At 46.6% G+C, this 15,831-nt stretch overlaps 1 protein-coding gene across 1 annotated transcript in view; it reads right to left on the bottom strand.

Annotated features, from left to right (window-relative positions):
• The window catches only part of LOC122632796 (dystrophin, isoforms A/C/F/G/H), a 223,326-nt gene that overhangs the window by 32,836 nt on the left and 174,659 nt on the right, over nucleotides 1-15,831 (bottom strand). Inside the window, exons 41-42 of the mRNA XM_043819988.1 lie at nucleotides 7,324-7,496; nucleotides 677-821 (exon numbers count right to left, since the gene is read on the bottom strand). Of these exons, the coding sequence (XP_043675923.1) occupies nucleotides 677-821; nucleotides 7,324-7,496 (318 nt within the window). The remainder of the gene's footprint in view (nucleotides 1-676; nucleotides 822-7,323; nucleotides 7,497-15,831) is intronic.

The raw sequence follows: 15,831 nt of genomic DNA, 5'->3' as shown, positions 1-15,831 counted from the left end.
AAATACGTATCGTAAGGGAGAGCGGGCGATGGCTCGCGTAATTACCGACCAAGTCCGATTTACGAGTCGTAATTTAAAGGAATGCGTGACCAAACCGCTTTTATCACGCAATAATCGTTGTCGATTATACGCGGATTCGTTGGGAAACTCGAGCTCGTGGAAACGTATGGGAGTTTCGAGACAAGCTTCTCGAGTTACGTCGAGGCGAAGATGAAGATAAAGATAACGATAAAGATAGGTGTAAACGTAGGAGACAATGGAACAGATTATCTGGATTTAGAGGCGAAATGCACCTCGCCTTATCGTTCTCTCGCACTCGCCCCTATCTACGTTACAGGACGTACAACCCCGACGCAGGTACGCGCATACGTAGGACGTGAACGATTTGCGCGCGCCAGCAACAAGGGCGATCCGATCTGGATTACGAGCGTTGGCCTTGGTCTGCCATCGGGAAGCGTCGGCGTTTGGGTCTGCCACGGATGCGCCTTCCTCCTCGTTTCTCTTAGACGGATCTTGGCCGTCTTTGGTAGATTCGCTGGCCGCAAAACCAGTAGGAAAGTTTCAACGACGAAAGCGATACGAGGAATCGTCCCTTCGTACATCGCGAACGGGTTGCGAATTCGACTCGCTGCGTTATCGTCTTTCGCAATTTTGAAGTAATTTTGAATTTGCTTACTTGTTGTTTCTGTAACGCAGCAACGTCGCCGCAAACGGGTCCCAATCCCGTGAGTTCGGTGTCTTTTCTAATAACCCATTCGATCAATTCGCGTAACGATAACAGTAGCGCGTTCCAATGTTCCGTATTACTTTCCAGTCGATTTCTGCAACAATAGTAAAAGAACGTGTCATTGTCACACATATTTTTTCTTAATCTCCTAAAGATCCCTTAAAAGAGAAGGGTAGTAAGAGATCGAAACTCGTAAATCGCCGTTGTGTACCTAGGTACTTACTCGCCGTCACGTTCATTTTTCTCCCGCGTACGTTCTCGCCGCCGCTCCTCCTCAAGGAACCAACGAGACTCTAACGTCGTCCTCGTATCGGGCAGAAGCAGAGACGCCGACGTCGGATTTATTCCCGTAATTATTATCGTCGATGGAAAGTTCGCGTAGTTTCGAAATAAGAATAGTTAGTCGCCAACGGTTATAAAGATCGGAGAAGAAATAGAAATAACGCGAAAAGTTTACTTTCCAAGGGCGACGACGGCTCGAAGGGTTCGACGTATAAAACGTTTACGTTTCGCGAACTTAGCATCGACTAGGAGAAACGATTCCCTTATGAGTTTGAAAGAAAGCGCCAAGGAAAGAGCGATAAATCGTTGCTCGGAAGTCGAAAGCGCCGAGAATTCGACCGATCCCCGAGTACTACGATGTTTCGACGAATTCTCGAGATCAACGACGTAGCATCGAGTCGAATCGGAACAACGAACGTGTCCGACGAGAGCGCGTCTGGGTCGCGTCCTCGAGACACGTCTCTGCCATTCTACGGTTTAAACGCGATAAAGACGGAAAATGAAATTGTCGAGAACGGCCGAGAACGAGCAAGAACGGGTTATAATTCAACTCGAGGGAACGATTTAGCGGCACAATCCCGATCTAAGCAGGCGCGCAAACCCGATTCAAACTTGTACCATAAACAAGGAGCGTATCGTCCGTTAGAGGTACCGAGGAGTCCGAACTAACGTTGCTAGCTGTCGTCTCTACGTGTCGCTCTTCCTCTCCCCTCTCCCCCTCTCTCTCCCTATTGATCTACGCTCGGAAGAAACTACGCGACCGGGGAATAGTCGGATGCTAGACGCGAGACGCCACCGCGGTCCGACGCTAAATTCTTCGACGAGCTTCCTCTCGTTCGAGAAAAATTGTCGACGTTCTTCCTCCTATGAAAAAAAAAAAACCAACACCTCTGCTCGTTCCACGTACGAAGCCACGTTCCTCCTACGAACCTCGAATATTTGACGAAACTTCGATAGCTCGGAGAAGCCCGTACGGAACGCGCCGTTCGACGAGTCTACGTTTCGATATTCTTCTTCGTCGATATATCGCCGATGTCGACTTTGTCGTCAGACGAGGAGGAGCATTATCGTCAAGATACTCGGGGATGCTTCGAGATATCCATCCACCATCTAACGAGATCCGATAGTCCTTGGGTTCTCTCGTAATTAATCCTCCGATCGCAGCCTCATTAGCGTGCAACCGTTCGGATTAACATCTCGCCTCGCGGAGTACTTCTCGATGGAACGCATACATCCCGGTAGCATTGATTATATGCGATGTAGGCACGTGATCAATCCACTTTATGGGTCTGCAGGGAAACCAAGACCCTTGAATCGGCTTGTGGCATCGGTTAATGAGAACGCAAATATCGGTCGAGACTTACCAACCGAGCGAGCCCGCGTGTACCCCTTGACTTTATCGCGATTCGCGATAAATACCCGCGCGCTTTGTCCCACTCTCCCACGCGCGCGCAATTATCGCGATACGATATCTCCCGATAAAGGGAGACGCGAGCGAAGAAAAAATGAGAGGAAGCGTCGACCTCTGCTCGACGTATATAAGAGCCAGAGCCTTTAACGCTCCGCGAAGCTCTTGTACCAAAACACGTTTTCGCGTTCCAAAGAAAACGTCGATGTTTCTTCGTTCTTTTGTTCATGCAAAAACTTCGTTTCGCGATACTCCTCCGAGATTCGAGCCCTCGGGATAGAAAACGTCTTTCGGATCTGACATACTTTCTTCGCATCCGTCATCGAGACTTTGTCCAGGGCACGATACCTCGACGCGCGTCGCAGTCGCTCGTGGAAGAAATCCTTCGACGGTCCGGTCGGAAATTAGAAACCCGTCTCATCGCGTCCGACGATCGTACGTAGTTTTCCAGCCAACCGTCGGCAGGATCGTCGTCGTCGATATTCATGGAAATGGAGCTTCGATCTGTTTCGCGATCGCACTCCGGTTGGCGCGATACGGCACGGCGCCGAACGAAAATTATCCTCGACCCACGGACCAAAGAGCACGAATATCGGGGAAACACGTGGGACGTTCGGTCGTCGATACGAGGGGGCATCCCGTCGTTTCGACGCAATAAAGCGTTTCCGAGTTCAGGCGCGATTCGCGAAAACTTTCGTCGACGGACTTCCCTTTCATCAAACTTCAAATTTTTATTATCGATCCTTTGCGTATTTTCTTTTTCTTTCTCTTATTTTCTTATTTTTTTTTTTTTTCCCAATCGAAACACGCGGGAACTCGCTCGCACGTGAACGTGCCAACGATAACGATCGCCGTTCGAATTTACGATACCGCCCGGACTGTTATCATTTTGCGTTAACGGGTTACGACTCTCGTAACTCTTTACTTTTTTACCACGAGCTAGTTTCCGACAAAATTCTGTTATCGCTATCGCTTCGCCGTACCTTCTTATTTCACGAAAAGTCTTTCTCGAAGAAAGACCCGTCGAATTGAAAATTTGATATCAGCTTCGTTCTACGATCGTCCGCGTCGTTCTCGGCGGAGTCTTAATGATCTCTCGAGAGGAAAAGAAAAGAAAATAAATAAGGAGCCCGTAAAAAGTACCCATCTATATCTATTCGTTCTTTGGCCCGGCCCTGGCTCTTATGGAGCACTATGGAGTTAACGTCCAGGATTCTATTCTTCGTCCGTAAACGATTTTTGCGGTTACGATTTTCGTCCGAAGCGAGGAAGACTGGAATCGTTGGAAGGAGTCGACGATCCGAACTTTTTTCGCGAACGCGAAAGGTACTTGCGCTCTGGCTGCAAGAGCAACGCGTGCTTCTTCGTACAAAAACGACAACGCGATCGGAATTATCGACGGAGCGTCGACCAACGCGTCCCGTTCGAATCGGATCCGACGTAATTCATTTTCGTTACGGGGTCGCGACTCGCTTGGGACGACGTGTAAGGATAAAATAAACGACGGGACGCATCTGGCGCGAAGGATGCGTAACGAGCGTCGAATGTATCGCGAGAGGGAGAGGATAAACGCGCGCATTTAGTAGATTCGGAACGAGTAGGATCATGGAGGAATAGGGCTCGACCTATCGACGCTCTCTCTCTCTCCCGCTCCGAAGGGCATTCGCCGTGCAAAAGCTTCTCCCAGAGATTAACGCTAAGCTACACCTTATCATACTTTAAGCTCGTATTACCGTTACGTACGGAACGATACGAGCTTTGGAATAGGTGCAACGACGTAACTGCCGGACAGTCGTAATGAGTTACGATCGGCTTGGGGATTCGTGGAAAGTTTCGAGAGGCTCGCCAGGACTAGCAGGAAGCAGAAACTAAACTACTCTCCTATCTCGTCCGCTATTCGATTCGACTTTGCGCGTTTCGGAAACGAACGAATCCGACGCAGAGAAAATGAAACGATTTCGGGCGATGAATCGGCGAACGAGCACTCGACTCGAACTCTTTCTCGACAAGTTCTCGCAGGACGCGTCGATCGATCGTTCTTTTGGGAAGACTTTTGGAATGGAAAGAGGAAGGGGAGGAAGGGAGAGAGAAAGAAAGAGGCGATTTCACTCAGGACGTCAAAGTGGCGAGGGATTCGGCTGAGCGCAGACGAGGTCCGTACGCGTGAACGCACGGCTGCGCTAATCCCCGAGTCGGGGAGCGTAATGGCGGCCGGTGTGCCGCAGCACTACACCCAGCCTCGAGACACCTTTAATTATTCCTCCCGATTCCTGCTTCGCGGTTGACAGGCGTTGCTTTGCTCTCGCAACCGCGAGATGCGCCTTTGGCTGTTCGCGCGCATTCGAGTCTCGAACCGCGCGCGAACCGCAGAGTAATGTACGCAGCTCGCGCGTACACACCTACGACGCACGCCCGTACGTAGATTCTCATACGAATTCATGCGAAACCGCGTCGCGCATATTCCTACCGTCTCGCTTATTCCTTAGACCTCCTTGTCGGCGGATGGATGCGACTTTTCGCGTCTGGATTGCGGCTGTGGATTGCGTCGACGATTCTCGCACCTCGCAAATAAGGTCCAGGTGTTGCTATAATTTCTATCTCCTCGGACGAAATATCGTTCCTTCTCTTTAAATCGATAAACGAACTCGCTTCCGACGCCGTGGCTCGGAGTTGCGCGTCCTATTCTCGAATTAAATTCGTACAGATCCGACGTTACGCGGTGCTAAAAAAAGAAGCTGCGGGATTGAATTTTTCTTGCGAACGAGGTTAAATGGCGATTTATACCATCGCGTAATTTTTCCTTTCATACGTCGCAACTTGGGTAGGCCCACGCGAATGCGATTCGAGACTCGCTCGTAACTGCGTATACTTTGTCCACGTTTTGATAGAGCTTTTATTACACGTATGCGATTGAATAATGCAACGCGAGAGATAAAAAGACTACGGGAGGAAGGGGAAAAAAGAAATAAATAGATGAAACGCGAAGAAACGTATCAAATATGTATGAGAGAATCGTGGCGGAAGGAAAAAACGCGTTCGAATAAATTGTACGGAAAAATATGCTTGCTTTTAACGCCTTGCGTACCTTAGACGGGTCTCTCCGACGTTTTATAGGGGAAGAGAAAAAGTAGAGAAAGGGAAAAAAGGCAACGGTTTCGAAACGGTAGAGAACGAGCTTTCCTACGTTTCACAATATCATTCGTTTTTCAGAATCTTTCCGTCTCGTCCTTTGCGTTATCATCCCGTATGAAGGAGTACCGATTCGTTCGCTCGCGTTTCGTTCGCTGTCCCGCCGTAAAGTTCCTAAACCCGAGTTCGTAGTAAAACCATCCCTCGTCAAATCCGGTAGGATGGAAAAGTGCGACGGAATATAAAACTCGATAGGTCCGAAACTTTCGACGGGATCGCTCTCGTTCTTCCTAACCTTCGTTCATTAGCCATTCCGACCACGTTGATTGATTACGATCTTATGAACAGCTACAAGATGATCCTACCGGTATCGCGACGGATATTAATGACGCGCGTGAGACTGGAATATCCGATCGTATTAACCGAGCTTCCGCAAGAACCTACATCCAGAGACGTAGGCCAGTAGCTAAAACACTTCCATCGCGTGACAATAACAAATTAAATAAAAGTTATCGCAACGCAATTTTTCACTCGGTCTTTTCGTTCCCTCTTCTAATAAGAGAGACGCAAAGGTACGTCTCGTTTGATCCAGCGTTAACATTTGCCTCGCGTACAACGTACGAGTTTATATCGTCCGTATCGTCTGGATCGACCGCATTCCACTCCATAATATTCTTCTATCTCTATATTCCTCTTTGCGATTCGTGCCAGGGAGGATCGTCGGCTGAATTATCAGGATCGCTGTTTCGAACCGGTATTTGTGGCCTGATTGCAGACCAATCTCTCGACATAAAGGGAGAAACTGAGGCAGAGAGAGAGAGAGAGAGAGAGAGAGAGAGAGAGAAAACGTTTGAAAGGAGAAAGAAGTCCAAAGGCAAAGGGCCACGCGAGGTTTTGAGTTCGGTTATCGAGATATATGTGTGTGTGTGTGTGTATATAAGGACGATTGCTCTCTCTCTCTCTCTCGTTTCCTCTCGATCGCTTCCTCCTCTTGATTCCGATTACGAACCCTTCGTTCGTAATCAAGCTGTACGGATTTTGCCAGCAGTTTGGTCTACGATATAATGCCGGTTGATCGATTCTATCTCGAGAAATCGATTGCTGATTCGACTCGATTGAGATATTTAGTCGACGATCGATCGACGACAAAGCACGACGACGTTACATTTTTTCCGTCTAGGCCGTTGACTCGGTCCACCAACGAAAATATAAATGGTAATAAAATCCGAGAGAAACAGATATAATGCTTTCGAGATATGCATAAAGTTGCTAAAAGATTCGAAAACAGGAAGCTCTGTTTTTTTACGCGTGAAAAAGTATCGCCCCGGTGGACTCGATTTAGTGATAGCGTTAAATTTAACGTCGCCCGACGTTTTTAGGCACAAATCACGTGTAAAGAATGCAAAGTACCAGGACGCTCCGAAACGGTCGGAACGTCGAGCCAGTTTTACGTTCGCGTCCTACCGTTGGAACGTAGGTAGGCTGCGTTCGGTATATTTTTTCGCGTTATTTTGATTACGTCGGAGAAAAAGCCGATATTTATGAGAGTTGGAATGAAGGTTTCAGAAATATTGATTTAGTCCTCCGCAGAGATGCCTAATAAAAAATGAGTAGACGTGTGGCGAAAAGGAAGGATAATAAATACGATCGAGCTTTCCGAGTCCACGAGGAGTGAAATAAAATCCGAGTTGTTCGACGAGGTAGCTAGGACTTATATATGTCGCATGCGTCTGCATTTTTGCATAGACGAGAGGAAAAAAGAAAAACACGCGCTCACCTGATGGCCATGCTCTTCGCTTTAAGATGATGCCATCTCTGATTCATCTCGTCCAATCGACGTTGAAGCATAACCGCGTCATCCTGACTGGCTAAAGAGCTCAACAGCTTGCGCCCCGTGCCGTTTAACGAGGCGTACACGTCCCGGTGCGTTTCGATTTCCGACTGGAGATCCTGCAACGTAGATAAACGTAGAGTCATTAAATGGCACGTCTCGTATTAAATTTTCGTTATCGATTTTGTAACGATTAATCTATAATCGTAAATATATAATGTCGCGATAGGCATCTCTCGAGGATAGAACGATGGGGAGACGTTCGATCTCTTACGTCGTTTCGATCTTCGACAAGTCGCAAACAATTTCGTCGGGAAGATCGATCGGGTTACGGAATCGATCTCTTTTCTTTGGGAGATTCTTTGGCACATCGTTCGGTCGACTTTTACGGAAGAGAGGCAACGGGAGATAATAGAGGGATGACCGAAGAAAGAAGGGAATAAATTAACGGGTGTAACGTATAAAAGGCGAGAAGGGAAATCGCCGAGGTGGGAATAATAATGAGGAAATATATAAGGTAAAGGGAGAAGAAAAAAAGAAAAAAGCGAAACGCATTCAAGCCCTTTCCGTCATCCCCTAGGACGCGTATCGCGGTTAGAGCGCGTGGATGGAGATGATTTATGCGGCAGCTCGGTCTTGCCTCGGCGTCGCGTCGGTGTGCTAGAATCTCGTTTGTGTTCGGAAAGCAGCAGCCACTCCCTGCCACGGACGCGCGCGGTGCCACGCGCTGCCAGGCCGGCCAATGAAAATAAATCCTCGACGATGTCAGTGAATTAAGAAATATTCGTCGCGTCGAGCAGCGCGTCCCAAAGCCGTTTGTGCGTTTCTTATTTCCTTCGCTTTTGCAAATTTCTCGCGCGTAGCGTAAATTTCAATCCAAGCGATAAGGAATTGACGTTTCTTGCGTTCCGCGTGGATGCGGAAAAATTGGCCGGACGGCAAATAGATTTTCTTCTTCCTCTTATCTCGCTCTTTCCTCGCTGCTTCTTACTCCTTCGATGACTTTCGCCCATCGTCGGAGTAAATCTTTTTTCCCCGACTTTGATAGTCCTTCTCTGCCGGCGAGTCGTAGAAATGTGGGAACATCGTTCCGCCGTCGAGCGACGACGAAAGCTTGGATATTGAATAACGATACTCTAGACAATGCGGAAACGCGATAAGCTAACGGAATCTCGTTTACGTTATCTCGCGTACTTACTCGCGTATTAAGCGTATAATCAAGGAGCGTCTCGTTGAAACGTTCCTCTTTGAATACACGTTCTTTGAGACAAGCTCGAGCAACTTTGAGGATAAACACGTCTCGTGAATGTCCTTTAAGATGCTTCGGATTACGTTAGACTCGTGGATGTACGCGAGTAAGACCCCTCGAGTCGCGATACCACCAATGACGATTGATCGACGAACCGAACAAAGTTCGCTTAATATTCCAATTTTCTCTCGACTCGAGCGACGTAGTCGGTACGTCGATAGGGTGGCGCGGTGACAAAGCGCCAACGGCGTCGGTCGAAGGGATGTCTCTTTTACGCGTTATTCCGGAGGACGTAAAACGTAAAGAGAAAGAAAAAGAGAGAAAGAGAAAGGATGGAAGGACGATCCTCGTGCTTTTCTATTCTGTCAAATTTGTCAAGGCTGTCCAAGCTCTGTCACTAAACGTCGACAATTTCCTTTCCCTTTGATTTTTGTGACTCCACGGATCGACGCTTCGAAGTTGCGCTCTCTAGCCGGCTCTCCGAGCCACCATCAGCCGCACCCTTCGACGCATGACGCCCGCTATTCCCATCTGTTTCGCGGTGCGAGAGAGGGAACGAATCGGCTCGCGATATTTTCCAACTGCGGCTTCCGCGAACGTTGACGCGGTTGACAGTCGATGCGCATCGTCGAGACGAACGTAATAAAAAATAAAAGAAGAAAAGGAAAAATGTTAGCGTGCATCGCGCCGTCGCTGGCTCTACTCGATACGACGTAGCAATTTTCGGCCCGTGACAGATCGATCAAACGGCTACCCTAACGCAGCGCTTCTCTCTCTCTCCCCCTCTCCCACCGCGTATTGCGCTCGCGTGTTACGAAACCGTGCGACGCACCGCGTGCACCAAGTTCGCTCGAGGACTCCTCTCCGATCCTTCTCAACGTTAATGGGTCTACTTTCTTAAATCCTTAAGTCGCCCGTAAAAAATTTTCACCCGAGAGTACGCCACGACTACTAGAGCTAATCGATGCTTTGATTAACGATCGAAAGTTAAAACGCAAGAAATTTCTATCGAAGAAATCCTGGATGGATCGTTTTAACGAGTCGAAAGTCTTAATGACTTTCGATAAAAAAGGAAGGGACGATTGGAAGGAAGAGAGATAAATGGCTAGGATAAAACTATTATTCTTCAATTGTTCCTGCGACGATTATATATCGGCATCGAATATACGAGTCCTTCTAGTCCTTCGACGTCGCACGAGCGACGGTGGAACAAATAAATCGATCCGGAGTAAGTTGCGTAGTATCCAAAATTCCTCTCTTAAGGCGTATCGAATATCCTAGAGTTTTCTACGCTGCGGATTATGTCAATGACACGTATATAGGACTAAATACCAAAAGATCGTCGATACTTTGGAACGCTCCGATTTATCTTTCGAGTACCGAAGATTTAGCTCCGAACGGTAGATTCTTTCCCCGATGAAAATTACAATCGTTTTCCTTTTCTTTTCTTTTCTTTTCTTTTTTTTTGACATCTTTATCGTACCTTGCAGGCATCGTGCGCGTGGAAAGTTTCTGTTATGACGGAAAATAATTCTACGAGCACGGTTCGCGAGATAGATATTACGATTAGTCTAGCCAGGATCGAGTAAACTATTTCTCATCGTTCAAGCTGCAACTTTAACAAACTTCAACTTTGATGTTCGATCGAGCGCAGAAGCGTTAACGGGAAAATTTTCAGCGACTTCGACTCGTATTATACACACATTATCCCGCTAAAATACTTTGTTCCTAGTTCCTGCGAATTTAACGATACTAGCTTCAACTTTGATGCTCGATGATAAATTGACCGAATTTCTTTCTGCTTTGCCCGTTCGCGATACTTTATTAATATTTCACAACCGTCCTAACGACTTTCCATCCACGATGATGAAGTTCGCGACGAACTTTACGACGTTGGATGCATAGAACGAGTCGTGCTTTTCTCAACGACGTTAATTATGAAATCTTTGTTGCGTCCTAGACAAGGGAGATCTAGGCAGCGTTTGGAACGAGGGCCCGTCGTATAAGTAGGTATATTTAAGGAGATACCTCGTTTAATATCTTTTCGATGGAATAGTCGTAAACTCTGTTACTACAAATACTATTACACGAACTTGCTAATTCCAACGTTTCTCCCTTTTTCTTTTCGTTCTTATAGAAAAGATATAAAGATTTTTTTTGGTTGATAATCGTTAGCGAGATTCTTTACCTGTTCGAAGAGATGCAGCTCGGCTAGGAGCGTGTAGGATATGTAGATGTAGCGTGCATCGTCGGCTCTCTTTCGGGTACGTACCCCCCGAGGAAAATTCCCCTGTAGGGTGGCACGCCCCCCGGGCCAAGTGCCCCCCCTCGGTCCGCGTTGACGATAATCCACCGTAATTAGAAACCCCGGACGCGATCCAAAACGCTCTCATCGGCCCACGTTCACTTTTCCTTCTCTTCTCTTGGCTTCTTTCTCACCTAATTTTTATCATCTCGTTTGTTCACACGGAAAGTTCGGATCGCACACTTTACGATCGAGCGTCTCGAAGAGCGAGCTCTTTTCTCGGACATCGCGAAGGAAAATTCCTTCGTATTCGAATACTTTTTTCGAGATAATTTCCTCTGAATCACATCCTCGCCTAGTTTATCGAGTTTTACTGAAATTACGAACGCACTTGAATAAAGTTCGCGAAAGGATATTGAACATTTTCTCGATAGATATATCGTAATCGTCCCATCGGTGACAAAGAAGAAGCGAGTTTACGCTAACCACAGATAACGGAGATCCGGCGAGCGAAGAGTAGGAACTTTCCATTGGCCCGACTAGGCTAATTAAGTCCAAAGATACTCGATACTCGGAATTCGTCGTTTCTTCGTGGGAGGAAGTATCGGTAAAGTTTTCTCGCTCGATTTCGATGCATCAAAGAAGCTGCCGGTGTATTGGATCGGTCGGAGAAGTTTTCACGAGATACGACAGTCGTCTCGGCCTTAGCTCGAACTTGAATTCCAAAGTTTTCCCTCTCCCTCTCCTCTGTCTCTCTCTCTCTCTCTCTCTCTCTCTCTCCCTCTGCATATACGCATAATTATCTAGGCGCGCGCGTGTGTGTGTGTGTGTGTATATGTACACACGTAGATACGTGCATATAGGTACATATACCTCTTGGTATGTATGTGCAGGGTGACGTGCAATGCGATTTCCAATTAAATTCAAAGCTGAAACTCGGGATCCGGCTCTTGCCACCAACGACGTGCCGTATTCAACGTTGTTAACGAACTTTGCTATCGATGTTAAATACTAGAAAGCGGCTCTGTTACTACGCTATAAGCTGGGTTAAGATACGCGTTATGAATATACAATAATTACTAAAATTATAGACAACGTTTGATATTTCACAATTCGGATATCGACCGAACGACGGAGCAAAGAGCAAAAAAATTCGATGGATTGATCCGGTAGCTACACGGTACGCGAAAAGAGAAAGAGAAAAAGGGGGAGAGAGAGAGAACGGACCTAAGAGGCTTGCGAGTGCATCGCAGCAACAACCACCGTTGCATCTTGCGAATTCATCCTCTTTCGTAGTCTCGGTCGACTCTCATCTACTAGCTTATATCCGATTTACTTCGCCGGAAATCTCTAGTCGTGAAATTATATTTCATTTAAACTCGATGATAAATTCGTAGTTAATCAATTTTAAACGCGATCGGCCGAACTTGGTTCGAGTAATTCGATTGCGCTTCTTATCTCGAACGTTCTCTCCTTTTTAGATGACCAAAGCAAATTCAGAATAGAGTACTCTAAAAGCTCTCTGAATACGAAGAAGAAGAGGAGAAGGAGGGGAGGGGGAGGGGGAGGGGGAGGAGAAGGAGCGTTCCGGGTAACTTGATCAGCAACACTAATACCATCAACTTGGAGCAGCGTACCGTTTGGTAAAAGTGTCAACGATATTTATTGTTCTTTCTGAAGACGATTGCTCTTGAAGCAAGAAGGGTAGTTCACCAGAAACGTCCCGATGATCTTTTATCGAGCTGAGAAAGCTTTTAAAGCCATTTTATACGATTACTTTGACCCTGTTCTTCCTCTTTTCTCCTACGAAATAGAGAAATTATAATATTCTTCCTTCGAGTATAATTATATAGAACTTTTTTAAAAAAATATCGGAACAAGAGTCTTTTAACTTATTATCGCGATAAAGGAAGAGCAACCTACTACAATGTAGTACGAGGGTGAAAATTGATTCGACGAATCGATCGAGACTTTTTTTCGACATTTCTTTTCTTTCTCTCTCTGTCTCTCTCTCTCTCGGCTCCTCGCGCTTCTTCGGTCAATCTCAAAGATTCATTAGATCCATCGAAGGAAACGCAAACGCTCGCATCTCCATCGGCAGTTCACCGAGTCATCGGTCTTACAGGCTCTCGATTTTTACGATCGACGAAAAAAGACCTTATCGTTCGACCGACCTCTGTCCAGGAATTCCTTTCTCCGTCAGGATTCGTTTCATCGGAGATCGAAAATATTTTTTCTACATTCATGTGCCTACCTACATTCGTACATCGTACTCGTATGTTTTTTCTTGCGCGTGCGCGAAGCTGTAATATTTGCAACGATAAAAGTAAACAAGGATTATGTTTAAAAGCGGACCGTTTACGATAAATCATTAATTTGAAATTTAACCCAGTAACTTTGTAAAACGAGGTAGAGAATGAAAGCACGCACGAGTCGAGTGATGTACGTGGTAGGTATCTACGTACGTACGGAGCTCGTTTATCTCATTGTAACTCGCTCGCGGCTAGAAATAATGAGGATAATCCGCGATAAATCATCGCGATGCGTCAACCATTATATTTACGTGATTTCCACCGTCCGAATCAATTTCGAAAGAGATAAATGCTCGTGTCCTTTGAAACGAAATTATGGACTCGCTTACTAAATACGTCCGTATACTATTTCGACGTATACCTATAGATAGAGGGTATCGCGTCAGAGGTCTCTTTTGAAAATACTCTTAATCGACTGCGTTCGACCGTCGGTCGTGGACGACTTTCACGTCGAGTCGTGATTTTAAATTGGTACATTTTTGGAAAAATTTATGCGAGGGATCACGATCGAAGATGAACCAATTATCTGCCTTTCGAAATGGCGCTTCGTCTATATTTCTGTTTATTCGTCTCCAGTGAAATCGCACTATTCGACGGAAGTTTCTCTCTCCCTCTCTCTCGTTCGTAGTTCCGCACAGTTAGATAGGCCGACATAATCGTACGTGCGTACCTGTTCCTATAATGTAGTTACACACCTGTGCACCACGTCGTCGAGTTCCGGCGAGTTCCTCGTTACCTAGGTACCTACGTACGTTTACGTATGCATACGTATACGGGTGTATACGTACACGCGCATACATATATATGCATAGAGGATCAACGATCCTGTTTGTTCCGAACAGTCCTAGAACATCGCCATCGACATCGCCTACCGATTATCGTATAACTTGCACGTGCGTCCGTCCTTGTCCGATTGCACCTACTTGGAATATCTCGACTAGCCTTTTCTCGCCTGTTCCATATATATGTGCGCGCGCGCGCGTGTAGCAAGAGAAGGTCATATTTTCATTAGACGAAGTCGTAAACGATTCGAACGATTAATCTTCGTGCGGTACCGTGGTGCGACGGAGGAAGGCTTCGTTTGAGATGGAAAAAAATAAAAGGCGATATTGAAAAATAGGTAGAGAAATCGCGAGATCGGGTAAACCCTTTATCGAAATAGCGAGCTAGAGGAAAACGTCGAGGATATGGACAGGGAAGGAGCTGCGTCGTTACTCGACCATCGATCATTGCCGTTTTCTTTTCCGTCGGTTCGTTCCGCGCCAGGTAATAACGTCGGAGCTTTGAACCCGGTGTAACATTTTCGTACACAAGGGTATCGTAAACTTAATTAATTACGCTCGCCTCCTACTCCGGTTGCTCTAACGCCTACGATAGAGAGTAAAATTCTCATAGATGTACGTTTGTATGCGTATACTCGAAAAAGACCGTTTAAAACGTTATTTGATTTACGAGGCTCGTTCGATCGATGTTTAATCGATCGAAAGTTTTGTGCCTTCTCTCTCCTACGTATCTCCGCTACGTGTGTTTCGTATAGATATATTTATATAAATAGGTTTTACATAAATACGTTTCGATGCATTTTACAGCTTCCTAGTGGCACTCGATAATATGCGACGATAAAACAGTTTTAGGAACTCTTAGGAAGTTACGTCGCAATTCTATACGTCGCATTCTACGTACTGAGCATATAAATCTTCTCGTCCTCTCGAGTCACTTTCGATCCCAATGGCGACGATTCGGTCCCCAAATTTGCTCGGATACGATATTATTGCGTTATAATTGTATAATTTACTTGGTCGTCTCGACTCGTTTAATCGAGTCGTATCGTTGCGCGACGATTGCCAGCCGGCTTCCCGTATTTCTGCGGGATTTAATTCGTATCCTTTGCTTTGTTACGACCGCTCCTCTTTTTACCTTCGAGACTCAACGCCCAAACGCTACCACGATCGACGTTCGTTTCACGGTTGAAATATTCTCGCCAGGTGGGAATTCGACGTACCGGCAAATGCCATCCTACCGATATTTCTTTCCAAGTTGGTCGTAAAAATGCTTCTTAGACGATAGAAAACAATATCGTTCGTAAAAATGTAACGTCGGCGACGAAACGAGAAATTTTCCAAACGGCCGTCGACAGGCGTGTCTCTGTTTTCCGTTCGTTGCCCGAATAAGACACAATGCAAGTGCCATCGAGAGGGAAAGTCCAGAGCGAGTGGGGAAAAAAATCGAGGATCGTTACAGGCGACGGAACGCCGAGGGCGAGCGATCGCGGTTTCGATCGTTCGACGGCCGTAACGAAGCAGCAGCCTTAAGACGCATAATCGACGATGTAGGCGGCGTATTTACGGCGTAAAAAGAGAACGCGTAATCTCGTACGTTTCCGCGTCTTGTTCTTTTCTTCTTCTCCGCATCCATGGGTTGCTCTCGCAAAGAAGCATCTTTCTGGCGTCGCGCTGACGTAAGTTCGTACGCAAGGAGAGATAAGACGGTAGCGTGTCAGGAGAAGGCGAAAGGCGAAGCGGTTAACGCCGAAAGGCGAGAAACCGAGACGATCCGTCTCGGCGAATCGGCGCCCAAGGGCCAACGCTATTCTCCTCGCGCATAATTACGATCGCAACGGTCGACCCGTATCAGTCCCGAGTGCAAAC

The sequence above is a fragment of the Vespula pensylvanica genome, chromosome 11 (genome assembly GCF_014466175.1).
Source record: "Vespula pensylvanica isolate Volc-1 chromosome 11, ASM1446617v1, whole genome shotgun sequence".
Taxonomy (NCBI): domain Eukaryota; kingdom Metazoa; phylum Arthropoda; class Insecta; order Hymenoptera; family Vespidae; genus Vespula; species Vespula pensylvanica.
The sequence above is the reverse complement of the archived record's forward strand: the minus strand, read 5'-3'. Positions and strand labels throughout refer to the sequence as shown.